Genomic DNA, 25,531 nt, shown 5'->3' on the forward strand with positions numbered 1-25,531 from the left:
GAGAACTACGTGGATGTATTAAGTACAAACTTTATCTGGTAAGTTTCTGCATCCTCAGCACTCCTTGAAGAAGAGCACCGGAAGAAGAGCAACCGCGAGAGGTGAGGACGGAGCACAGTGGTGGGGTGAAACTCAATGCTACTTTATATACCATGAAAAAGACAGTGTCGGATAAATGTGAGACTTGTAACTGTAAGGAAATTGTTAAACGTGTGTTAATAGGTTATAGGGAGGAGAAAGAGTGGAGGGCAGGCTTTTGGATATTGGTGCATCAAAGGTCTGTTAGAGACAGGAGACAAACAATTACAGGTTCAAATGGCCTTATTTAAATATTTAAATGAAACAGGTTTAATAACCACAATATAATGTCAACTTTTTTCGTTTGTTTGTCAGTTTTTGTTGTTTAAAGTCATGGTGTTACACACTCCGATACAGTAGGTGGCGGCATGCACCTTTAACGTTGGTTTGCAGTCCGCCAGTAAAATCAAAGAAGAAGAAGAAGTGGTGGGGAGAAGGTTTGTTGTTTATGATGTCAATACGATAGCAGAGCCTCGTAATACATTAATCTTTACCTGAATCTGAGCAGCGAATAAACAAGCCGATCCTGTTATGTAATGTCATGGTGCTCATCAAACGTTAAACGTGTCTGTTAGCTTGTTGAAAGGCTAGCTAGCTATTAGCTAACTCAGCTAGCGTCATCCACTAAAGTTAACTTAGCTGTTGTCAAAGAAGATGCTCCTTGCAAGTGAGATGACGTTACTGTCAGGGGTAACTACTGAGAGGTTTATTCGTGTCGTGGTTAAAGATGATGTTAGCTTGTGATTTCTTATAACTGTAAGGAACTGAACTGAATTAAATCAATTTATTAACTCGCCTTATACACCACTTGCTAGCTGCATCTACCAGTTATTCTTTGAGAGCAGCTTGCGACTCCTGGTAAACGCCAGAAGGCCTGTGTTTTTGCTGTATGGGCTGCTTTTTGTTCGCCAGTGTTCGTGTTGTTCAAATCAGGATGCTTTTTTTTTTAAAGTCGCCTTTCCTACGTAAAACAAGCCAGCCCCTGCCAGACTGTATCAGCTTTCACTCTCACATTGCTTTATCTCCCTTTCAGAGTAAATAAGGTCAAAGGCTTAAAGCAGCTGAATTAATTGGCAGACGGCATCTTTCCTTTGACCACCACCACCACCATCATCATCGTCATCTCAGGGACAACAGCTACAGTGAATAGGAGCTCCCCTTTATCCTGATTAGACCTCTGCTGGCTCTTAGGTAAGGGTTTAAAGATGTTGTAATTACACTGCTTGTCTGTCTGTTATTGCTTATTAGTGCTTATTTATCTTAACGCTCAAATGGATTTTTGAGAGGGTTGATATGTTGGTTGTGGTTGAGTGATTATGTGGACAAAGTAAATAAAACATTTGTTTCACTATTATAGACCAGATGACTGTAACAGACAATTGACTGTGATTGTGCTTGGTGGCCTTCTTCCCGTAAATAATGTTTAGTATACAGCATATGTTGTTTGTTGTTTGTTATTGTTGTATTGTGGTGACTGCAGCCTGACATTGGTCCCTTGTTTATTCTGGAAAGCAGTTACGCAATGCTGGCTCAAGTGACAACTTTCAACAGCACCTGCCAAAATCATAGTCATGACACATCGTTTAGTTATGATTGAATGTGCTTGGTCAAGACTGTAGCAGTATACATGATAATGAGATATAACTTTGGTAATTCAGAGACTTATATGTGCAATATGATGTTTTAGAAAACTTTAATACAACTGCTGCCATGTGTGAAGTTGAGAATGTCAAAATAATGCAATTTTGATGTCTTTCACTACTGTTAGGGCAGACAGGAAGACACCACTAATGTCGGAAGAAAAGATGAATGGAACGGGGGCTGTATATGAGGAGAAAGAGGACACCCTCAGGTAAATCTCCTTCCAGTATTGTAATATCATTATCTTAAAATAGTTACAATTACAATTCTGACATTGTAATTCTTTCAATCACACAATATACCTACCATTTTTTCCCCCCAGTCCTGATGATCTGTCTGAGATGCTCGCAGCAGGGACCAAGGATGTTCATGAAAAAGCTGAGAACACCCAGTTTGTGAAGGATTTCCTCAGGGGACGCATCCGCAAAGAGCTCTTCAAGGTCAGTCAGAAGAGAAGCAGGGAGGATTTTTTACAATTTAGGTTGTAAAATGCTCTGCAAACCAGACAAGTTGTATACAATGTAATAAGCATCTAGGTTAAAAAAGAGGCAAAGAAAAAAAAGGAGACAAGTAGAATGACTCGACAACTTTTCTTTCTTGCTTCCCCAGCTTGGTGCCGTAGCACTCTACTATACTTACACAGCCATGGAGGAGGAGATCGAAAGGAACAAGGACCATCCCCATTTCGCCCCGCTTTATTTTCCTGCAGAGTTGCACCGCCACGAGGCTCTGGCCCGTGACCTTGAGTACTTTTACGGCCCTGACTGGCAGAGCCAGGTCAGCTGCTCCCAGGCCGCCCAACGCTATGCGGACCGTATCCACCAAGTAGGGCAGGAGGACCCAGTGCTGCTGGTGGCCCATGCCTACACCCGCTACATGGGGGACCTATCTGGGGGCCAGGTGCTGAAGAAAGTGGCGCAGAGAGCCTTGAAGCTTCCTCCCACAGGAGAGGGGTTGGAATTCTATCAGTTTGATGCCATCCACAGTGCCAAAGCATTCAAGCAGCTGTACCGCAGTCGGATGAACGAGCTGGAGCTGGACATGGAAACAAAGAAGAGGCTGGTGGACGAGGCTGTCAAGGCCTTCCAGTTCAACATGGAGGTAAGAGGCAAGGGAGTAGGAGAAAATGGAAGTTATGTTTGGAAACACTAGTGGGGGGATCTGCTCCCTGGTTGTGATAATGAGACAGGTGATGTGCTACTTATGCCAGCTTTGATCAAGTAATCAAGTGATGTGTATTTTTAGCTATGCTACCTGCATGGCTTTAGAAATGGCAATGTCGGTCTGTCGGTTAGTCAGTCTACCACTATGGTCCAGACTGAAATATCTCAATACAACTTTGGATGTTGGACAACCATGAAATTTAGTATAGATAAGCAGTGTGGCCATGAGGACGAGTCCTAATGACTTTCATGATTTCTTAAGTGTCACCACGAGGACAAAGTTTTCACTTCATCCTGTGAAATATCTCAAGATCATCTTGATGAATTGGCACAAAATGTTGTATAGAGATTCATGGTTCCTAGTAGACGATTTATCTTAAGGACTTTGGTAATCTTGACTTTACTTCTAGCACCACCGTGAGGTTCACATTTGTATTTTTGAGTAAATGTCTCAACAACTATTGAATGCACTGGCATGAAATTTTTTATGGACATTCATTGTTCCTCACAGGATGAATTGTGATAACTTGAATGGTCTCTTGACTTTTCATCTGGTGCCATCATCAAATGATCCAAATTTTAATTTGTCCAATACTTTGGTTTATGAACAAATATCTGTAAAACTAATCACATTACAATCAGCGTCAGCTGCACTTTGTGTTTGGTGCTAATGATCAAATCTGACATACTAAACTAAGATGGTGAACATGATAAACATCATACGTGCTTTGCATCAGCATGTTAGCATTGTCATTGTGAGTATGTTAATTTGCTGATGTTAGCATTTTGCTCAAAGCACTGTGCCTAAGTCCAACCTCACAGATGGCATGACTGTAGATTCTTGTCTTGTTTATTGAGACCTCGGAGTGAACATTGTCCTTTAAGTCACAGATAATTTCACACTGACTGTTTTAAGTAACCTTAAATATACTGGATTGAAGATGAGGCAGCCCTGGTTTTCCCGAATTACTAGTTTTGGGTCCTCAACCACAAATGATACAGACACTCAATAAATTAACTAAAATAGCATTTTTAATCCTTGTATAAGGGTACCACTATCATGGAAGGATGATTATATAATGACTAGATGTTATACATGTTGTAATCCACATTTCTCTATGCTCAAATGCAAGGAACATGGAGTTTCCCTTTGTGTTGCTGCATACTTTGCATATTCTGTAGCGTATCCAGCAAGTTTAATAATCCTTTTATGTTTGTGCTGGCAGGTTTTTGAGGAGCTGGAAGAGATTGGTAAAACCTTCCAGGAGGATGTTTTAGATGCCGGCATGCCTGTCCATGGAGAAATGGGTGGAGACATCAGCAAATGTCCCTACTATACCGCCAAAATGGGTATGCTTTTATCAGTAATTACCATATCAGTAAAATTATATCAAACCCATGATGAAGCTTTTATAAAGCTGTTGTGAGGGCCTTGATTAAGTTTGTTTTCTGCTTTGGTGCTAACTCTGTGTCTCAGCGGCCACCGGTGGAACAGCATACGCATGTCAGCTCGCCATGGCTGTGCTCCGACACCCAACAGGACAGGTGCTGTTTGCTACTTGGTTTGCTGCTTTGGCTGGATTGGCTGCATGGTATCTGATGTGATCCAGCCCCTCAGCCTGTCACTCTGCTGCTGTGAGAGAGCGGGAGGAGAAACACTGAAGGAAGGACAGTAAGGAGACTAGAAAATCCCCCCAAACTATAGACCATCTCATAGTTTCTGTAAAACATTGTAAACAGGTCCAGGTTTATTAAATGTTGCATGTTTGCTAAAACAAATATACCTGGATCTGTTTCTTATCAATGGAATTCCAATGAGATGATCTATAGGATCATTAGGACGTCACAACTCCATCCATCCATCCATTTATCCATCCATCCATTCATCGAGCTACACCTTGTTGCAGTCTCTCCTCCGGTCATTTCATTTTTCTACCTCCTTTGCATCATCCCTCCATCTTGTGTCCTTCCAGTGTGTTCGGTTGTATCTCAAGACCTTCTTTTAGCTGTTTTCTGATTTTGTCATGGAAGCACAGCATTCCAGTGAATAACTAATCTCTTGTGAAATTACATTTCCTCCCAAATTTTAATGTCACTCATTTATATAATTGGCTATACAGTGATACATTAGTTAATAACGATGAATGTATTATTTAAAGCCATTCATGTTTAGCTTAGTAAAAACATGTTAAAACGTACTATGCATATGTTATGCATGATTAGAGTAGCACAGCAAGTGGTTTTTTTTTTTTCAGGGCATACTGCTGTGATTTTTAATGAGGTATTTTTGTTTTTGCATTACTAGATCTTAATTTGACCTGGGAGAGAAAGTAATTGACTAAACAATGCAACACTGAAATAACGGTTTATCTGTAAATGTCCCCATATACTGTATTTTTTTTTTTTACCTCTTCACATTGATTGCAGTTCATAACATAATGTGAAAACACAGTGTGCTGCATTGCATTTACATTGTACAAGTCCCTCATCACATTTCAAGACTCATATTTGGGCCTTACATGATCCCGAGAGGTTTGTGCTGCGGAACAGGTGATAGGATTCAAAAGCTCCCACCCCTCCACCCCCCCACCCTCAAAAAATATAGCACACCTACACTTTGACGAGTGTATGATTAATAAACATGTTTCAAATACTAGTGAATATACCAGGTATTTGAATCTCTGCTGATGCATGTTCAATAATAGTAGTTCTCTGTTTCTGGATTATGAGAACGGGCGTATTGTATAAAAAAAAACCTGCCTGTTTTTGATTTAATTGCACAGTTTAACTTTCCGAGATGAACGAGTCATTGATGAATCAGTTCTACCTGCTACAGGAGCCTGTTTTAGGACAAAAGTGTTAACAAAGGTCATTGCAGCTGTCTTTTTTTTTGTAATAATGTTTTGTCTACATTCTTGAAATAGATACCAAGTCTATCTACATGAAGGTTAAATGTGTCTTGAGTGTTGTGGTTTATCATGAACCACATCACGTAAGATACCGATCCGTAGGTCCCTCAGCAGCTCCGCCCCTGTTAAGTATCCATTTGTAATACATTTGTGATACACTTGTGCATCATCATTAAAACTGTTCATATATTGTTCATACTGTATGTTTTGGTCACGGTAATTTTTTCAACATAGATAAAGAGGAATATTTTGTGCAGCGTGTATTGCAGTGTAATTGCACTGATGTGTGACTGAAGATTAATATTTATCCTGACACATTACTGACATTTTCTTAACTTTGCTTTATCTTTCCAAGCTGTTTGTTGTTGTTTTTTTTTCCACTGCTTGGAATTATTGGACACACAGAACCAAAGGAAACCTGCTGATAATATTTCAAGCAGGTTTCTGTGCTGTGTGTATTTGTACAACACATTCACACATATATGGATGTGCAGTATTCCTTCAGGATAACAGCTGTAGTGCAGCTGTTTTGATCACAGACGTGGAGATCTAAGTGATGCTGTGTTTTGTATTTGAGAGTCTCAGGTTCATGATACAGACAGATGGCAATACAATGCATTGCATAAAAAAAGGACTAATACAGGGAGTGCCTAATATACTCCTGTAGTTCACTGTACATGTTTTATTTCATTTTCATGATGCCAGTCTGATGTGTCAAAACGCTTCAGTATTTTTTGGACGTATATTGAAGGGACGCTTACTTGAATCTCAGGAGTTCAGGTAGTTTTAGCCATTAATTAAACGGTAGATTAAAATGAGTGGAATGCTTGTCTAATTCATGTTGATTTTGAATTATCTTGCATTTTCATTAACTCTGCTCTTGATCCCTTTGTGTATCTTACTGGACAAAGCTTTATTAGTCAAAGGCTAGGATACTCTGATTGTATTAGTGAAAATCCAGGAGTATGCTGTGCTGTCTGTAATGAAATAACTTCTGCTTTCCTGTTTATGCTGAAATAAAGGTGATTCATTTGGACTGGTGTTTTTAATCACAGCAGATAATTAAATGACTTTTTGACATGTACTTAATTAGCTTTTTGCCAGACCCTTCTTTGAAGATGATGGATTCAACAAAAAGATGAATTACTAATCAGTACTATTATCTATTTGGTAGACAGCTGTGTCTGTAGATATTCCATAGAAATATTCACAAATCTCAATTTCTTATGCTACCCTTAATGTTTTCTTGCCTTCATGTGACTTGAAAAAAAGTAAATTAGTTTGTTAAGATCACATACTTAATTTTGGAGGATAGTTATTCTACTTGAGTAACATCATGGGCCATATTATATGAAACAAAATCTAATTTGAAGAGTTTGTATGGAACATTGTTGGAATAATGTCCATAGAACATCACTCTGACAATAATGCTAATAGACTTATTCCAAAGTAAAATGCAGGCTTTATACCAAGTTACCAGTTTATTACGTACACCTGTACAATTCAATGTAATGTAAAACAATAGCTCTGGTTGTAGTGTCTTAAATTGCATTATATTTAGAGGTGTTCAGTCTCCCTTACACACTAACAAGAGCTAGTGAATATGCATAAACATTTTAATGTCTACACAGCATCACAGTATTCTGAAGAAAGTGTTATTTAGTCATTTCTAAGAAACAGACTTTATCCCCAGACCATAGTTTTATTATAGATGTACAATATTTCTCTTCTATGTGACACATTGTCTATGTACAAATGTAGAGAAGGAGCAGAACTCCGGTTGAATTCACTCTCTCATAATGCAAAGGGTTGAAGGACAGGACAGGACAGGGTCATCACATTTCAGGAAAGCTACACCTGAACTTGTCTACCCACTGCAGACACACCTCTACACTGTCCAGCACTTAAACTCTAAGGTAAACATGTAGTCAGGTAATGTTCAAGTGATTTGGACTGACAGCGTTAAGAATTTTTAGAGAACATCGAGCATACAGAACAAACGGATTGAAAACAGGAGGTTTGTTTAACCCCAAATAAAACTTTCTGACTATAACTGTAGTCTTTGTCAGTATAATAGTTTATTTCTGTTCATGTGGATTCTGTTATCACTATTTTGTTTTTCTTGCTGTAATCGACAGAAAACCAACATGCACAGACTGCTATGATAAACGACCAGTCTTTGTTGCTAAAATGGCAATAACGGACATTTGACAGGGAGGTGTTTGGAGCACTGGAACATCCTCTTGTGTGCGGATTCACTTTGGCAGAGGAACAGAGCAGGTAATCCTCTGCCTTATTCACTGCAGTGGTTAGGTAGGTCTGTGCTGATCCATTCAGAACAACTGTGTGCCTCATCCAACACCCCGATACTCCTCGTTCCTCTGTCCTTTTCTCTAGAATGTGGCTGTCCTCGCTTTACGCTGTACCCTTTGCCATGTGATGAAGCATCTCAGTTCCAGGAAGACCTCTTACCTTTAAGGAGAAGAAGAAAAAAAAATGTTTGTAGAATATGCCTTTTAGTCAATTGAACTGCAAGTGAAAAAACAAAAACAAAACAAAAACAGCCAACAGACATTTAGAACAAGCCAGACATGCTTGACATCCTTCTGAATACAGGGATGGCTTTAACGCAACAGCCACAAACCAGATAATAAAAGTTCTCCAAGTAAATAAGTAAAGATACATCGATACTAATCCTACCTGGTTTGTGGCTGTTAAAAAGAACTAAACTATTTCCTTAATTTGGAGAAGAAGCCCCCCCTTTTGTTTCAACTCTCCCACTTACCACTGTCGCCCCCACCTGGACAGAGATTAACACTGTCACTATCAGCCAGGTTTGTGACTAAATACGTCCTTCCCTAAAACCCCAACTTATCAAGGAAAACAGCAGGAATATAAGAGAAAAAGTAAAGACTTGCCGTCTTACCTGTGGTGGTGGCAGTGACACCGTTAACCGTCCCCTCCACTTCTGTCTCATCCTCAGCGTAGCTCATCAGTAGAGCTCTCTGTCTGTCTGTCAGCGTCCTGCACATGAGAACAACCTCTGTCATCTAAACAAAGTTGTTTACAGTCCTTGTGACTGGAAAATGTTCTTTTAAACCATTTCTTCTAGACTACAGTGAGTCATTGTATTCAATCACAAGGCCCTCTCATGTCTCCGGCTGATATAAATGCAGCATTTAAAATTTCTGCCGGAGCAAAAAGATGAATGATACGATGAGGTGTGTGTTTGTTTGTGGAGTCTTACTTGGGTACTTTTATTTTAAGATGGACATAGTGGTCACCGAAGCCATAGCCACTGACGCGCGCGATTCCCTTCCCTGCCAGACGGATCCTCTGGTCGGTCTGGATGCCTGCAGCGATCTGAAGATTGAGAAAGCCCACCAATCAATATAAAAACTATCAAGCTTTCTGTTCATGTTCTGTATATGCTGTATTTAGAGAAACCCAAGAATGTACCCGTCTACTTACTGATAAATTGAGTGTTTCATAAAGGCCCTGTACTCTGGCCGTGCCACCCAGGATGGCTTGTGCCACAGAGACGTAAAGGTCAGAGTGGATGTCTGCACCGTCCCTCCTAAACACTGGACTTTTTTGGACCTGGACAACAAACCAGAGCACATCACAATCAATCACGAATAGTTTCAAATCTTTAACATTTCCAAGAAATCACCAGTGTACCACAGGTTGTCTGAGCTGTGTTAATTTAAAGTCCGAGAGCTCAGACAGCTCAATGCTTCTTACTTGCCCACACACCTGCATTATACACAACAATCTCATTACGGAAGATCTGATGGCAACCTGCACTTCCAGGGAAGCGCTTTTAACTCTGTTGGAATGAATAACAAATACTACCAGTTGATTTAGATACTCACCCTAAATGTGATGAAGATCTCCTTCTTCCCAACTGGCATTCTGACTGTCTGGCCATCCTCCACTCCTGAAAGCAAAAACAAACCACTTAAAGTGTGACGATATCTTCCTTTGCTTATGTAACACTCCCTCCAAAATCTATCTTTTAAGTATGAAACATTCCTTTGTGGGCTTAAAAAAGTAGACAGAGGCTGTGGTCAGCTTCGCTTCATGCTCAAAGGATAGACTATAAACTTTAAGGATAACACCAAGTGTACTTTCACTTTCCCTATGAGCATTACGATCTGTGAAGAGCCAAAACCCGCCAATAAACTACCCTCAAGGCTCAAACTATTTATTCTTTCTCTGGCATGTTTATCATTGTGTGTTTAGAGGGGGACTACTTTCACAATTTCCTGTTAAAATGCACAATTATTTGTCTTTATAAAGTCATGCTAGAAAAAATACAACAGATATTTCATCTAAATGATTATGTATATTAGTGCAGGTTAATCTATAAGCTGAATTATATCCATCTTGAAAAACAATGGAAGCCTACAACATCCAGAACATCAGGCAAATCTGCAACTGAACAGGCAGTCATTGCTTCTGATGGTGGCTGATACACTGCTGGGTGTTTTTCATGACCATTAATGGTGATGGTAAAAAAAACACCCTTCATGTAAACAGTTCTGAGTGGAACAGTTGACTAACCTGCAGGCACGGGAACCATCACGGTCCTCCTCTGCTTGGTCTGTCCCGTCCCACGGCAGGAGTTACAGGGGTTGGAAATGATCGTGCCTTTGCCCCCGCAGCGACGACATGTGGAGCGCATCACAAATGGACCCGTGTTTACTGTCTCCTACAAAGGAAGAAAACACAACTGTTAAGTAAAACTGCACAAACGCATATACATTTAGGGCATTTTAGGAAGAAAGGCAGCGTATGTCAGAGGTATTACCATGCCGGAGCCGTTGCAGGAATGGCAGTGCTGGACCTTGGTGCCTGGCTCGTGGCCCTTACCATCACAGCGCTGGCAGGCTGCGTCCATGTTAATGGAAATCTCTTTGTTGACTCCCTTTGCTGCCTGAGTGAATGTCAACTCCATGATGTACTGTGCCCAAAAAACAAAAAGAGCCAAAGATTAATAACTTATTTTTCTTCATCATTCACTCACAGAAATGACTAAATAAGCACCAGATAAGCTTTCAAATGCAAAACTGACACTACTCACGATGAAAGCCACTCACTGGTCTTACTTCCACTCTCTTATGTCCCAGCATACACAACTAACCTCCTGTGGCTGATCAAAGATGGCGTTGAAGTCCCCAAAGCCACGGCCTCCTGAGAATTCCCCGAAGATCTTGCGGAAAAGCTCCTCTGGGTCCACACTGCTGGCCTGTCCAGTCCAGTACTGCTGCCTTCCACCCGCCTGACCAGCATCAAAGCCTGTTGAGCCATATGTATCATACTGCTTCCTCTTTCCTTCATCACTCAGGACCTGGAGGAAACACACAGCGACATAAGAGGTTCGCATAGGATTCTACTGGGATTGTTTAAACTGGAAGAGATAGCAGCGAATGTGTCAACAGCCCGAATAAAAACAAAGACCAAAACCTCATAAGCTTCAGCCAGCTGAGCAAATTTCTCCTTTGCTTGTGGGTCATCTTTGTTGGTGTCAGGGTGGTACTTTTTGGCCATCTGAGGAACAACAAACACAAAGTCACTCACTGTGGTAATTAGTCAGCTGAGGACCAATACAAGCTGTGAGTGAGTGTCGGGCAGGAGCAGACCTGGTAGTAGGCTTTCTTGATCTCTTTCTGGGTTGCTGTGCGAGGTACCCCAAGGATCTGGTAGAAGTCCTGCTTACTGCTGACAGGGGCACTTGTGTGAAAGGACAGTGTGCTGATTACGTGGGGTGATTTGAAACCTGAGAGGTGACAAACAGGGTGAGTAAATACCATATAGAACAGTGGAGCTGTATTATAGCTGCATCAAGGTAATACTTGATAAGTGACTGCAATGTTTTGTTCTTCTAACAGCTGAGTTGTTGCACGTCACATCTTTAATTAGTTATGGTTACTTAAGTTACTAAATTTACTTGCTAGCCGAGCATTTAGAATTAAGTAGCACATCTTTTAATACACAGGTGAGCAGACATCTAGTTAACCTAACAAGATCTTTAAGAAGATTCAAGAAATACGAACGCTATTAAAGCTGGAGATAATTTACTGTGAACAATATGCTAGTGGCTCTGCCAGTTAATAATAACAAAGGTTCTTGACAAAGCAAATTATGAATATCAGTCTTGGCAAGTTCCCCTTGGGATGTGTTTATGGTTTGACGTTGCAGAGATGACTGGTTGGTATCAGGTTAATGTAAGGGGGAAAACTGATCTGCACTAATAAGAGAATCTGACGGGCCGCAAAATACAGTGGCATGATCTTCTTGCAAATTCAAATTGATGGCTATAAAACCAGGTTAGCTAAACTGACACATTTCAACAACTATGCTCATAAGGACATGCATGTGTGTTATTATCTTATCTTGAATGCATGTTTGAGCCGGTATGAACCAGGCTAAGTTAATGTAGTTGTCTTACTGTGTGTCACGAAAGTAAATCAGAAATTACAACTAATTTAGCCTACCCTAGCCTGGCCTAGCCTAGCCTAGCCTAGCCTAGGCCGATACCATATGGTCAATACGCCACTCACCTGACAGCCCTCTCAATGTCAACGCTTTCCCTGCCCCCCCGCACTTCAGGCTCCCTCCCCGCCACGGTTTTCCCGCTCCCAGTGTAGAAACACTACGGACTCCTCCATGAGCAACGCAGGCAACAGCACCGGCGGCCCGGCGGTGTCCAGAGGACACGATGACAGTAATCCAGCGTGAGGAACAGCGAGCAGCCGAGGACGCCATCATTCCTTCCACTGGTTTCTGCCCCGGACACACTGCGCATGTCCGGGACTGAGTGGGCGTCAACAACAACAACAACACAAAGTTTGATTCAAGATGATATCCTGTCAGGAAAAACGAGTTAGTCACAAACGGCCTGAGGAAAGCACACACAGGACTCACTTTCACAGAAGAGGCAAGCAGCCTACTGGACTGAACAGTTAATCATGTACAACTTGACTGTAACAGTTGCAGTGGGCAACGAAATGACTTAATAGTAGCACTAAAGAAAGCATAACTTGATATAACCTTAGGGAATCTGTTGGAGTGAGCCTCGTGGAAAGTGATTAGTTTTTTGATTAGATACTTAAAAGAAACCGGTATAGTAAAGCGAATTTAGTTCTTTTAAATTTTGTTTGTTTGTATATAAATATAAATCTTTATATACGGTCGCTGTTCCACACTCCAGTCCAGTAGGTGGCGGCAATAATGCACCCACAAACTGGTTGCCAACCGCCAATAAACTCGAAAGAAGAAGATTAAAAACTAGTTGCAAAAGTTTGTCTTTTAAATCTTGCTGTTGGTTTTTTATAGTGTCTACGCGAGTGGATACTGTAGATATCAGTTAGGACTGATTAAAAGTATTAAAACACCGAGTTCATTGTGAAAATGACAGCAAAATATTTTAAGACCCAGGGTAGCATGTGACAGAGCAGGGTATTCTCTTGTGTTTTAAAAGGAAAACTCCGCCCAACCGGACAGCCCGGTGGAGGAAACCGAGCGAACATCGCCGCCGCGCGGCCAGCCTGAGCTGTCAGCTGAAGCAGGAGCCGAGTACCAACCAGCTCGACAGAGACACCCGGAAGGCACGAAAGTCAATTTCAGAGAGCAGCATGAATCGCTTTAAGACCTCGAAATTCAAAAACACCTCTCCGAAAATTGCCAAGAAAGATGTGAGTAACTCACGAGCGTCTGAGTGTTGCCAGTAGCTAACATTAGCATTGATTATTAGCTGAGCTTCTTTAAGTGGTGTTTTGGGGAACGCCTGCCTGCAGGGGATGTTGAACTTCCTGCATCTGGAAGGCTGCATAGTATAAACGAAAATCTGAATCCACACACTGATTCACACAAACTACATGCTTCTACGAAGTACCGAGCCATGTGGTTGCACAAAGCTGCTAGCCTACATCTGGTGTTGCAGTGACGTCCATCATAGTGTTATTATAGTAACGTTATAGCTGAACTATCCGAGTTTCCTCACTGTTTTTCAATAATAATAACGTGGTATTGTACAATTTTGATTGTTATGGTTTCCAAATGTGTACAGATTTGTTATGTCAGCCAAGTGGAAAGATACAGTACAAATTTGACTGGCAAATCCGATGACTGATATCTGATATATTACGACGTGCAGTATCTCCCCCAGTGAGAAGTGTCCTGCAGGCTGCATGAGGCGACATGTCTGGATGGGACTGCGCTGTCTTGCATACATATCTGCCATTTTTGTCATCCCCTGGACCCATTTGTTTCAAGCTGCAACGCCAGCAGCTCTCCTTGCTGAGGTGCATTATGTAATCCCCTGCCTTGTTTTTACTGAGGCAGTAAAATGCTTGGTATGTGCAGAGACAGTTGATGGTCTTGGTATCTCTCCAATCTCTGCACAGGATCTTATGACAGCAGGTGGTAGCTCTGATGCTGTGAATGTTAAACTAGCCCTTCACACAACAGACCCAATGAAAATATGGGGTTGTGGCTACTCTAGTGCTTAAGTCATGTGACAAATGCTGTCATGTCCAACATTGTACAAAAGAGAAAAATGGGACAAGGAACAGAAAGTCAGAGAAGAGGCAGTTTGTAGGGATGAAGAGACAAGCAAGATGAATGGGATGTTTTCGCCTTAGATGATCCAGAACAGCTTGAGTTTTCCCTCATGGTCACAGTCCTTATATGTGGCTAAATCAGACAAAATTAAGGTCGATTGTTATTTATGTTATTTAATTTCAAATTAAACTACTCTGACTCAACTTTAGCTTGAGCCTCTGACACATGAGTGACACATTTGTATTTGTGTGTTTCACTTGCTGAATCTGCTATCCTGTTAAAATAAGATGCATGCTTTTGAAGGGTAGTTTAAAAATGCATGGCTGCATTAATAAAGCAGTAAAACATCTTTCCTCAGCAAAGCTGTTTCAGCTGTTAAGTGTCCTCTGTGGGGCTGTCATGGTTGGTCTGGTCTCTAACAGTTTTCTGAGGATTAGCCATAATAGTTGGAGCATGTTGTACAGGCACGCTGTCTTCCTGCCACTTCTGCCTTGTTAATGTTATGAAAGAGGCTTTAAGAGTTCTCTGCTGTGCAACACGGGGAGTCCTTCCACTTCCTCAGCACTTTGCTCATTCAGACGCACTAAAGTGTGCGCGCTCTCAGCTAGATCCCTCCCGATTATTGAAGTGTTCTCTATCTTTCATTCTAGTTGAAACTTGGGTGTGCAAATAGTGTGTACTCCCTAATATTATGAAACAGATAAACTATGTTTTTTTTCTGCTGGATTCTTCAGTGTAGCCAGTTGGTTGTGCTCTTGTGTAGACATGTCAAGTGAACACTTAGGATTCTAGTCATTTTGTCAAGACCCACCACACTGTAGTCTGTTGAAACGCTTGGGCTCGAATGACATCTCCTTTCCTCTCTGTAACGTTATCTCATAGCAGTTTATCTGTGTGCATTAGCATGATTTGTTTCATCCCTTCTGATCCAATACCCGTTGCTTTCCATGTCTTCAAATCCAGGAATGGATCAACAATGTTCGTGGTGGCTCCTTCTCCTGCCAGGGGAACCACATCAAAGCCAGCTCCAAGCTGGTGGCCTTTAACACCGAGCAGGCCGGTATGATCAAGAATAATGTTTCCTTCCTGTACACAGAAATATCAGTTTCAATTTGACTTTATCTCATCAGGATAGACCTCTCAGTATCAGTACTGCCTTCCAGGAAGTCTTGTGTGCGTATATTAAAAATACATAACAAAACAATTAAAAGGTATAAAACGGCAGCACCAAACATTGTCTGTCTGCAGACCACTTTTAAACACAGCATCCACTGGGTACAGTTTCAATCCTGACATGCTTGTGCTTCACATTGAATAGCTTAGGTGTCCACATACAGTATAATCTGTTAAGAAATTGAAGAAGATGAGCAAATGACAAAAAAAAACAACTTCCTTTTATTCAGGAAAACATGCCAAAAGGTTTTGATTACAGAAGCAATGTTGGTCACTTAGTCATTTAGATACAGTGACTGATAATGAGCTCAGTAATCCATTGTTAGCAGGGAGGAAATGTTTTATTAGGAAGCACTATTGGGCACCATAAAGACTCAGGAAGAGTATTTTAACAGTATGATGGATGACAGTGTCTGTGTTTGTGTGTGTGTGGTTCCCTTTGTCTGCAGGTGGAGGTATGCTGGGCCTGTCTTCAATCAAACCTGGTCCAGATGGCCAATGGACAGTCACCCAGATTTCCTGCCATTCTGGTAGTTTTTCTGTCACAGTTCTTTTTTCTGCCTCTGCATAACTGCCATCACTCCAACGATCTCTTTAAAAGACTATTCGCATGGGAAATGCAAATGCCTTTTCTCAGAACTGAAATTAAGCCAGACAGCTATGACCCAGATCTGTGATTTGTTTTCCATTTGTTTTCTCCTCCTCTCTGTCAGATCTGGTCACTGATATGGACTTTTCTCCTTTTGATGAGAGTCTCCTGGCAACATGCTCTGGAGATGAAACGGTGAGCTCTTCCAATGCCCTCCTTCTTTGTATCCTTCATTTGTTCTTTCTTTACTTCTTCTTCTTCTTCTATGTATTGATCTTGTTTTATCTTGTTGCACTGTGCTACATAAGTCCACTTTCCATCCTCTCTGGCTTCTCTGCTTTGTTGTTCCTGGCAGGTCTTTGAATATGATATATACCTCCTTGGTTTTTTGTTATATAAACCTTTTGAAGACTCCCTCATCTAAGCACATTATCCTCAGCCGCAGGTGCCCTGGCTTACTGGAATCTGCTGAGTGTGAGTCTGCATCTTTAGACTCAGCAGCTCGGTTTACCAGTGGGACCTGTGTAAACACACATAACTGTACCCGCCACACATAGACCTACACACACACCAGAGTGGTCTGCAGTGCCCAACATCTGCAGAGCAGTTACTTGACTTGACTTTTATCTTTTGCCAGCAGGGCATATTGTTCCAGCGACATGGTTGTGCTGAGCAAGTTAAGTGAGAGTGAAACTGAGTGAAATATGACTCTGGGGACTTAAATAATGATCATACGGTGTCATTTAATCAGCTGTCATATTGCAGCTTCAGCGAGAAATCCAAACTCCAGATGAACTGACAAGAGTCTGCGGATGGGTCAATATTGAATGTCTTCTCTGGTGTGGCTTTAAAAATACCTGTTTTAGTAGTTGAGGTTTTACGATCATTACTGCCAAAGGGGAAAGAAGAGAAGTTTCAAAGGGGTAATTTGCTGAAATGATTTAAGATATTATGGAGACAAAGAGAGACGATTACCAAGCCATGTTTTCTCTGTAGCTACATCTCTTTCTCAGATGACCCTTTCACCCACTATTTTCATATTTCTCTCTGTGTGTACAGGTGAAACTGTGGCGTTTGTGTGATCCAGAGCTGGAGCAGCCCAGCGCGCCGGAGCTGACTCTTTGCCCCGGTCAGGGCAGGCTGGAGCTGGTGGTCTTCCACCCTACCTCCTCAGGTTTGCTGGCCGTCAGCACGGCCAAGTCACCCCTCATTTGGGACACCAGCCGCCAGGATTCACCGCTAGCAGGTAACCACAGCTGGCAGCATGAGCTGCATGTGCACACAATTTAAATTAAAACACACACCACAACCAGAATTTCTTTTGTCAAAAGTCTTTGTTGTACATCACGCACCGTCTGTTACATTTAACATTTCAGTCTCTGTCAATTAGGCTTCAGTTTATGTTGTGGCTTGTTTTGTTTCTATGTGTAACATGAATATATATATTTGGAATGGAGTGAAGCGGTTGGTTTCCTTTTTTGTCATTGGGGACTGTCTGACTGACACTGCCTACGTTTTGCAGCCCTGTGGCTCTGTCTAAGTGCTGGAGCAGCAGAGGTAATATTTTGGTTTGCAGTCCTGGTCCCACTCTCCCCACACTGGCCTCAGGATATAGTCACTATCCTCTGGCCTCACCCCCCCCCACCCCACAAACACTGCGCCCCCCTATCCCATGACAGCTGGCCTGGCTGCTACTGCTCACTGCTGATCCAACTTTCATGAGCTGTACCCCCCCACCACACTGTTTCTCATCACCTTCATTCAGAGTTTTCTTTTTACATGGTTTGAAGAACAAAATCTGAACGATAAAAATCTATATTTGAATGAGTGTGTGTTTGGGTTCTTTTTTTTTTTTTTTCTTTAGTGTTTAAATTTATGTCACATCACATTGTGTGTTACTGTCTTAACAAGTGTGCTTCTCATCTCTTTTCATCTGTTTGGTATCATGGTGGAACTGAACAATTCACTCAAGCTGTGCTGTGCTCACTTACGGCACTGCAGCCTAATACGCGTCATGCTCAGAATTTCTCTCATATACCTAAACTATAAGGATGTTTGATGCATTCTTTGGTGTGAATCATCTGTATTTCTCAGTGTGTTCTCTGTGTGTGTGAATCATCTGTATTTTTCGGTGTGTTTTCTGAACTCTGTGTGCTTTATTTATGGCCTCATCTCTCCCCTGCATTTTTGCTGCAGTAACCTTTCAGATGTTAGATGTCTGTGGTCTTTGTCTTGTCTGTGTGTATGTGCCGTCATTCTGTATTCATAGTTTGTAGGTCTAAATCTTTTACTTTTTAAAATTTTTTTTATCCCTGCCTAACATTAGCACTTTGTCTCTTGTCCTTTCCTCCTCTTGCCTGTCTAAATGATCGTATGCCTCCGCAGTTCTGGAGCAGCACGGTGATCAGCTGCAGAGTCTGAGCTGGAAACAGGACGGCTCCCTGCTGGCTTCCTCCTGCAAGGTGAGGACACCTAACACTGCACCAGATGAGTAATCCAACAGCTTCACCTTACGTTTTTATACAGACTAAAGCTGATTAAGTAGAAAGTGTATGCTGTTTCATTCGCGCTCCTCACTCGATTGAGGCTTGATTGCTGTAGTTGCTGTGTGTGACCACTAGAGGAAGCCAGTGGCTCACATTTAGCGTGGCGTGCCTCACTTTGGACACCGTTGCTCCTGACCTGTTAATATGTTTATATAAGGTTTATTCCATTAAAATGTCAACAAGAGTGACTCTTATAAAAAGGGTGGAGATCACATCACACATTTGATTAGGAATTAGTGAGCGGTTGTTGAATTTTTTTCGGAGGGAAAAAGGATAAACATGGTAAGCCCTATGACGTAAGTGATGTAATAGCCAGTTTGTTTTAACACAGTAATAATGATGACAAAGCAGTTACAGAGATCTTGGCCACAGTTGATAGAGTGCATGTGGAGATTTTCCTTGTCAGATGGGAAACCGTATTAATTAGGGCTCTGACAAGGGCACGAGCCTGCGTGTGAAGGATAAATCTATCAAGGCTTTGTTTTCGTCTTGACCCCACCTGACCCTTGACCCGCCATCCCCAAAACATGTCCCTGTACACCACTTCCAAACCTCCTCTCCTCTGGTGCAAGACAGGGGAACGCTTTGTCGACGCTAAGAAGAAACTGAAGTAATTGCCCAGGAGAGAAAGTCTCGCTGGGCTTTTATGCATCCATATGGCCCCTTTTCGATGGTTTCATTGGGAAATAATCACAGTGCTTGAAGGGGTTTCCATTAGGTTGTTAATATTTTGTGTAGGAGGAGGGGGGAGGTGGTATGGGTTTATGAGAAGGGGGCAGAGAAAGAATGGATTTTAGAGTTGAGGTGGAATTATATCATGAATATATTTGGTTTATAGGAAGAGCTAGGGGCCTTTTTCATCAGCAGATGTTAACTTTACATGTTTTTATAGTTTCACTCAGTTTGTGCACAGCAGTAAATTTGCATCCGTCTTGAAATCACACATACGCCGATGGATTGATGTGAAAATGAGTGCAGAGGCCCCTGATGTGCAAGTTTATACAATGCGTGATGAGCTCAATTGTGCTCGAGCCCGAATAAACTTTGACGCAAAAATCTACCACATGTGCGTGCTTAACAGGTATGATTGTCAGTCCGATCCCCTCTGTTTGTCTTTGCGCTGACAAGTAACAAATTACTCCACCAATCACAGGCTATGTCCAAATCACGACATTTACCTTGACAGGATAATCATCCTCACCAGAGCTACCACCAGCCTCAATGTAGCCTGAAAGAACGAGGGACCTGAAAAGAAAGAGAGGGGAGGGGAAATGTGAGCCAAGATCAGAGACGGGGGCCTCCAAGGTTCTTGCCCTGTTAGGCTCTGGTGTCATTTAACCCAAAAGGCCCCTTTCAATCTCTCCAATCCAGCTTATTAAAGCAAATAAGGCCTGCCAACATGTGGGTCCAATCCCCTGGCCCTCCCATAGGGTAAACATTGGGGCACAGGGCTGGGAGGTGGGGGGAAGATGAAGGGGAGACCACCACCCCAAAGTGCAGGAATCATGACAGGCCTCGTTTGGACCTAGAGAGATGTATATTTATGACACACTCGGAGGGAGAAAGGCGCCATTCAGTTCAGAGAAGGGAAATCCACAGGTAGTGCGAGCAGAGAGGGAGGAAAGCCTGTGTTTATTCGAGTGATGGACGGGAGAGGGTGGTATGCTGTTTATAAAATTGGGTGTTACAGGATTTATTGTACACACCTTGAATTTAGAAAGTCACATTATAACTGAGCTACATACCACATTTCTCTCATGGTGACAAGAATAACCGATGAGGGGATCCCGCACTCTCAACCTGCCAATCATGACTCCGGTAACCGTGAGAGACTGGGAAACGGGAGGCTGGCAGCGCAGCGTGTTTGATGAGTGAAGAGAGATCAGCCCTGGTTGAAGATTCCCACCCTCTGTGTGTTTGTGTACATTTGAAAGTTGTGTGCATCGGACTCACAGCGAAAACTCATTTATAGCAGCTTGAGAATGAGGCTCCGTCACTTTGATTAAACAGCTGCTGTTTCAGCGCACAAACACAAACACACAAATGCACACACATCGCTATCTGGGCCCTCCCATCTGTGCGTTTATGAGTTGAAGTGGCTCACTCTGTGTGTGTCTGTTTACATGGGTTATTGTCATAGGCTTTGGAGAGTGTGTTTGCTTGGGGGACACATGTGTATGTGAGTGGGCCCTCATCTGTGTGTTTGCACAGCCAGATAGTTTCCTCCCTCACATGTTGGTGTTTGCATGACGACACCTAAGATGAAATGGCAAGGAGCAGCTTTAATTCGGTGAATGTATGTTTGTGTGTATGTAGATATGGGCGTGTTTGTTTAGTCTGTGGTGTGAATGCCAGGTCAGGGGACTCGGTGGATGGTAAATCCAAAAATTAAGCTGCTTGAATCGGATTGGATTTTTTTAGATGATGGTTGGCTTTCTATCAAAATGTCTGGTAGCTGAGCTTATCAGACAGCATTTACCAGCACCTGTACATGTGTGTGTGTGTGTGTATGTGTTGTATGTGTTTCTCCAGATTCTGATTTTAGCCAGAATATGCAATTTTCCGCAATAGTTCCATGACAAGAGTGTCCATAGGTCATGTGGCGGGAAAGCCTGGTGTGTGTGTGTTGTTCCTGCACTGCTCTCTGAGCCGTTGGCTTAGGCCCAGGTCACAGAGGCCTGGAGACATTGCTTCGGGGCATCATATTCGTGGGTGGGCTAGCTACACACACTCTCCTACACACACAGACCCAGATAGTGAGCGAGGCAGAGAGAGAAACGCCACATTAGGAAAAACCCCTGTTTGCTATTCGAGCTAATAAACAGGAAATAAATCCCCTTTTGGGTGGCTGAAGGGAGCAGATCTTTTGATGAAGAGAGGCTGATGCTCACATCGCTAATTTGCTTCAACACTGGTTCCAGCCTGACAGAACAACATGTTGCTTTTCATGACAGTTGAGACTTATGATGTCTGTATTTATCTTGTGTGGTATGGTGCCCCTTGACTGTGTCACTGTCAGCCCCCCCGATTCTCTCTGACATGTGTATGTGTGCTAAGTGTGCACATGGTTTAGTCTCAGCCCTTAAGGTTATTACCTGCTATCAGCCCTGCATGTCAGGCTGCTGCTGTGATCACAGTCACACAGCAGTATTGAGTGACACGGCTGCAGAAACGCACGTCCCGGTCACAGCCTGATCCCATTAGGCCCCATTTCCTCTCAATCATGCAGGAGCCTCTCTGATTGGCTGCCGTGATTGATGCTGAATGCGTGTTTGGGCTGGCCGGGGTCAAGGCGCATGAGGCCGTAGAGAGGTCACTGGATTGCGTTCGCTAACAATGAATCATACAGATCACACTGCTAAATGGGAAATCTTCAGAGAGCTTGTGTTGCTTATTCTGAGTTATAGTGGGGTTTAGGGACTGTTTATTAATGTTTTCAATATTCAGCTTTCATATTTTAGCTGTCCATTTCTGTTAGTTGCATCTGGCTGAGGAACCTTAATTCCTTTCCCCTTTCTTTGAAACTTTAAATCCTGACCTCAACCCTCTTGGACCTCCCCTGCATGTCACACCCATACTCCTCACAAAGGAAATATTAACAGTGAATCACAGACTTGCCTCACAGCCCTTATACGTTATTGTTACTCAACTTTAAATATTCTTATAGTTTTGCACTGAAAATGAAACCAAGGTGTCCCCTCGCAACTACACAAAACTAATTTAAAACAAAAGGTTTTCGTGTCTAGACAGTGTGAAGCTGATTTTTAACACTATATCATATAACACGATTCATAAAGTTAATCATTTCCAGCTTTCTCTCCATTCTTGCAGTAAATTTTCTTCTTTCTCTTCGTCTGTCTAGGACAAGATGCTGCGAGTGTTTGACCCCCGAGCCCAGCTGACACCTGTTCAGGTGAGTACTCCAATAAAGCCCTCACCACACTACCTTAACACCCGGCATTTTGTGCTAGAAAACAGGTCAATTAGATCTAATTTTCCAGCTTTATTAAATCAAAATAAAGCTTGATTTAGCGCTATTGAAAGAAACCAACAGGAAGGTAGATATAGAGAAAAAAAAAAAAGCTCTGGTACCTTCACTGCCATTTACTCTCAAGCGTGTTTTTTTTCCACGCTACATCTAGTGATAAACATGTTGACAGTAAGTCAGAGACCTCACCGCTGGCAACTCAGTGATTCATCCACTATTGATTTATGGATGTACTTTAAAAGCTGCAGTCCCAGCTATCCTCTTCCCACGGGTACCAATCCCACATTAAACCAGCACGACCATGAACCTCTCATCTCACACCACTCCTGTCTTTCCCGTCTTGCAAATTTCTCACCAATGACAACCAAGCCTGAGCCAGTAGGATTTTGTCACAAGCAGCAGCAATGAGGAAGTAGAGTGGCAGAGCATTTGTGTTTTGGTGGGAGAAGATGAAAAGAAGCATCAAGTGCTGTGAGAGGCTGGTCAGTATAGAGCAAATATTCTCACACTTTTGAGCGGAAGACCTCCCAGGGTGTTTTCATTACTGAGACACTCAGCCGGCCGTTAGGCTACAGGCTCTCTAAGTTGTAAATATGAGGAATCCTGCAAAAACACTACATGTCGTTTCAGATTAAATATTAGACCGCAGAAATACCTGGAAGGCACATCACCCTGTATGGATGTGAGAGGGAGGATGACTGCATATTTGTGCGTTCTTGACTCGCAGCACACGCGTAGACTCTGCATGTCTCTGCATGTGATGCTGAATGTATTTAGTCGCCCATATGTTGTTCTGTATGTGTTTTTGAAACCTTTGACACCTTTGTGAAAGGCGCAGTGTTTCAGAGGCATGTGATGTCATCGACTCTGACAGGCAGGGAGCCAGCTATGAAAAATACATGCGGATTATTTTCTTTGTGGCACACTTAGAACTGTGTGCCTTTACAGTACAGACTGCGAAGACGGTGCATGTGTGTCTGTGTTTGCTTAAGTAACTTGAGCTGAGTTGCCTGGCTCCTCTCCAGTGTTTGAACCTAGATGTTTACATCAGGTGCGTCAGTGTTGAGGTCCTTTTAACACACTGCTTTTCAACAGCATGTTTGAATTTTCTCCATTGCAAGGGCCTCTCTGACTCTTTCTCACCAAACCTGCAATACAGAAATCAAGCACAGCTCTTTTAACAGCACCCTAGATTACCTGAATAAATGATATTCCAGATCCTCGGCCACTCAGCGTTCTCTGTTTAACAAATAACTTGAAGTAATTGAAATAAAATTGCACCAGTGCTGCATGTAAATCACATGGTGCAGTTAAAGGGTCTCATTAGTTTAGACTGAATCAGTGTTGGGTATAGTCTGTCTGTCTGAAACTGCGTTTCCAGTAAGAGTCCAGTGGTTGCTGGTGGCGGCGATGTGCTGCTGAGAAATTCCAGCCATGTCTATGACATTTTTTGCCTTTATTAGTTGGGTAGTAGTTGACAGCGGTGAGCAACAGGCTATATTTGGGGGGAAAAGGCGGAAAAAAGAGATGCGACAAAGATCTTAAGGCCAATGTCAGGCTGCAAGGAAATTATATGATTTCACCCAAACAGAGCAGAACAATAATTATATAGTTTCTGTCTGTGCTTCATTTTTCCTCATCACCTGTCACCTCTCAATGACAATATAAAGTAGTCATCATACGAGAGGTAACCAGTCTGTCACCACCTTTCAGCGTTCTGTTTTTAAAATATTTTATTTTGAAAGTAACCACAATTTAAGACAGAGCAAACTCTTTTTTTCTCATTTTTTTAAAACTGTATCACGGCAAAGCCTGCAAAAAGACTCTATGACAGACCCCTGTTCAGCCAGTCCGCAAGAAAATGATCAGTTTTAAAAATTGTCTGCTGTGTAAAACAAAAAAGAAAAAGGTTGCTTTAAACCGCTGGGCCACCAGGACACTGAGTGAACATCCAGCCAAGTTTAGTAGACTCTCTCCTCTCTCTGTGTTCTCTCTTTCTTTGTCTTCTCCACTCTCTCATTAATCCTCCTGATCCCACTGCCATGGAGAGGCGGACCGAGCGTGGAGGCCTGAGTCAGCACACTGTCCGCCTCACCACCTCAAACCGAAGAAGAGTTACGACTCAGATCAAAGTTATTAGAGGGTTGATCTTCCCTTTTTGGTTTTGCATGCTCTTGTTCTCTATCTCTCTGAAATACACTTAAGTCCTGCTTTGAGAGGTGTCAGTTTCAGTTTGAAACCATCTGAAAGCAGAGTGAGCAGAGCCTCAGCCAGACAATGTGCGTTTCACATGTGCATCTCTCTCTCTCTCTCTCTCTCTGGAGAACGGGAGAGCCACTGCCGCCCCTATTAACACCGCATCTGAAGGCGGGTTTAAAAGGTGCGGACGATGAATCCTAAACACACTGAAACATGATGAGACCATTCATTTGGATGGATAGAAGAGTGTATCGCTCTAATTTCTACACAGACCATAAAACATAACATAACACAACATTTCACATTGTATCAGTGGTTACAAGAAGTCCACAAAATTGACTGTTGCGAGGGCACATTCATGCACTGCCACTTTCTCCACTTTGCATTTTGATACGTTTGTTTGTTTAGATGTGATGTGATGGCAGGGAAAGGCCGGACTTGCCACAAAGTAAACAGAGAGGGGCAGAGAAGTGTCCAAACTATTTGAATTTGTAACCTCACTGGGAGGTCTGTTTGGCTTCTCACATGAGAGCCAGTCAGTTGTCCTCATCAAGAGAAGCCACAAGTCTTTGCTGAAAAGATTTCTGAGGGGAAGGCTATCTCACGAAAGCTGAAGAGCATTAGAGTGAAGCACGAGGTGGCTTGTATTTCCCTGCGGTACACAAACAGAATGCATT

General features: G+C 42.4%; 3 protein-coding genes across 6 annotated transcripts in view; 2 read left to right on the forward strand and 1 right to left on the reverse strand.

The window, feature by feature from the left end:
* Positions 1–384: 384 nt before the first annotated feature.
* hmox2b (heme oxygenase 2b) lies at positions 385–6,827 on the forward strand. 3 transcript variants are annotated; one of them, XM_067615420.1, is made up of 7 exons: positions 385–515; positions 1,112–1,269; positions 1,847–1,930; positions 2,042–2,159; positions 2,329–2,820; positions 4,109–4,232; positions 4,360–6,827. In XM_067615420.1, the coding sequence occupies exons 3-7, from the start codon at positions 1,869–1,871 to the stop codon at positions 4,485–4,487; spliced, it is 924 nt and encodes a 307-aa protein (XP_067471521.1). In that variant the 5' UTR covers positions 385–515; positions 1,112–1,269; positions 1,847–1,868; the 3' UTR covers positions 4,488–6,827. The 3 variants fall into 3 exon arrangements, with proteins under 3 accessions (XP_067471521.1, XP_067471523.1, XP_067471522.1); XM_067615422.1 differs by lacking the exon at positions 385–515 and adding an exon at positions 547–611; XM_067615421.1 differs by lacking the exon at positions 385–515 and adding an exon at positions 641–768.
* A 1,022-nt stretch (positions 6,828–7,849) lies between these two features.
* On the reverse strand, positions 7,850–12,600 carry dnaja3a (DnaJ heat shock protein family (Hsp40) member A3a). The gene is made up of 11 exons (XM_067615419.1): positions 12,358–12,600; positions 11,437–11,573; positions 11,261–11,344; positions 10,938–11,144; positions 10,605–10,757; positions 10,358–10,505; positions 9,667–9,731; positions 9,263–9,391; positions 9,039–9,154; positions 8,718–8,815; positions 7,850–8,263 (listed from the first exon to the last, which is right to left on the reverse strand). The coding sequence occupies exons 1-11, from the start codon at positions 12,563–12,565 to the stop codon at positions 8,241–8,243; spliced, it is 1,368 nt and encodes a 455-aa protein (XP_067471520.1). The 5' UTR covers positions 12,566–12,600; the 3' UTR covers positions 7,850–8,240.
* A 708-nt stretch (positions 12,601–13,308) lies between these two features.
* Positions 13,309–25,531, forward strand: part of coro7 (coronin 7) — a 107,428-nt gene continuing 95,205 nt past the window's right edge. Inside the window, exons 1-7 of one of the 2 annotated variants that reach the window (XM_067615410.1) lie at positions 13,309–13,491; positions 15,323–15,419; positions 15,982–16,062; positions 16,246–16,316; positions 17,181–17,367; positions 18,507–18,583; positions 22,530–22,580. In XM_067615410.1, the coding sequence (XP_067471511.1) occupies positions 13,432–13,491; positions 15,323–15,419; positions 15,982–16,062; positions 16,246–16,316; positions 17,181–17,367; positions 18,507–18,583; positions 22,530–22,580 (624 nt within the window). In that variant the 5' untranslated portion in view covers positions 13,309–13,431. Of the gene's footprint in view, positions 13,492–15,322; positions 15,420–15,981; positions 16,063–16,245; positions 16,317–17,180; positions 17,368–17,645; positions 17,679–18,506; positions 18,584–22,529; positions 22,581–25,531 lie in introns of those variants that run through there. The other variant, XM_067615411.1, reaches the window with a different exon arrangement.

This window comes from Thunnus thynnus, chromosome 17, assembly GCF_963924715.1.
Source record: "Thunnus thynnus chromosome 17, fThuThy2.1, whole genome shotgun sequence".
Classification (NCBI taxonomy): Eukaryota; Metazoa; Chordata; class Actinopteri; order Scombriformes; family Scombridae; genus Thunnus; species Thunnus thynnus.

Excerpts from the sequence above, each read along its gene's own strand:
- hmox2b (XM_067615420.1), top strand. The coding sequence starts at position 1,869 with ATGTCGGAAGAAAAGATGAATGGAACGGGGGCTGTATATGAGGAGAAA. Across the intron at positions 2,160-2,328 it reads TCCGCAAAGAGCTCTTCAAG|CTTGGTGCCGTAGCACTCTA; the intron begins GTCAGTCAGAAG and ends TTGCTTCCCCAG. Across the intron at positions 4,233-4,359 it reads CTACTATACCGCCAAAATGG|CGGCCACCGGTGGAACAGCA; the intron begins GTATGCTTTTAT and ends TCTGTGTCTCAG.
- dnaja3a (XM_067615419.1), bottom strand. The coding sequence starts at position 12,565 with ATGATGGCGTCCTCGGCTGCTCGCTGTTCCTCACGCTGGATTACTGTC. Across the intron at positions 11,345-11,436 it reads TCAAGAAAGCCTACTACCAG|ATGGCCAAAAAGTACCACCC; the intron begins GTCTGCTCCTGC and ends GTTGTTCCTCAG. Across the intron at positions 9,155-9,262 it reads ATGAAACACTCAATTTATCA|ATCGCTGCAGGCATCCAGAC; the intron begins GTAAGTAGACGG and ends CTCAATCTTCAG.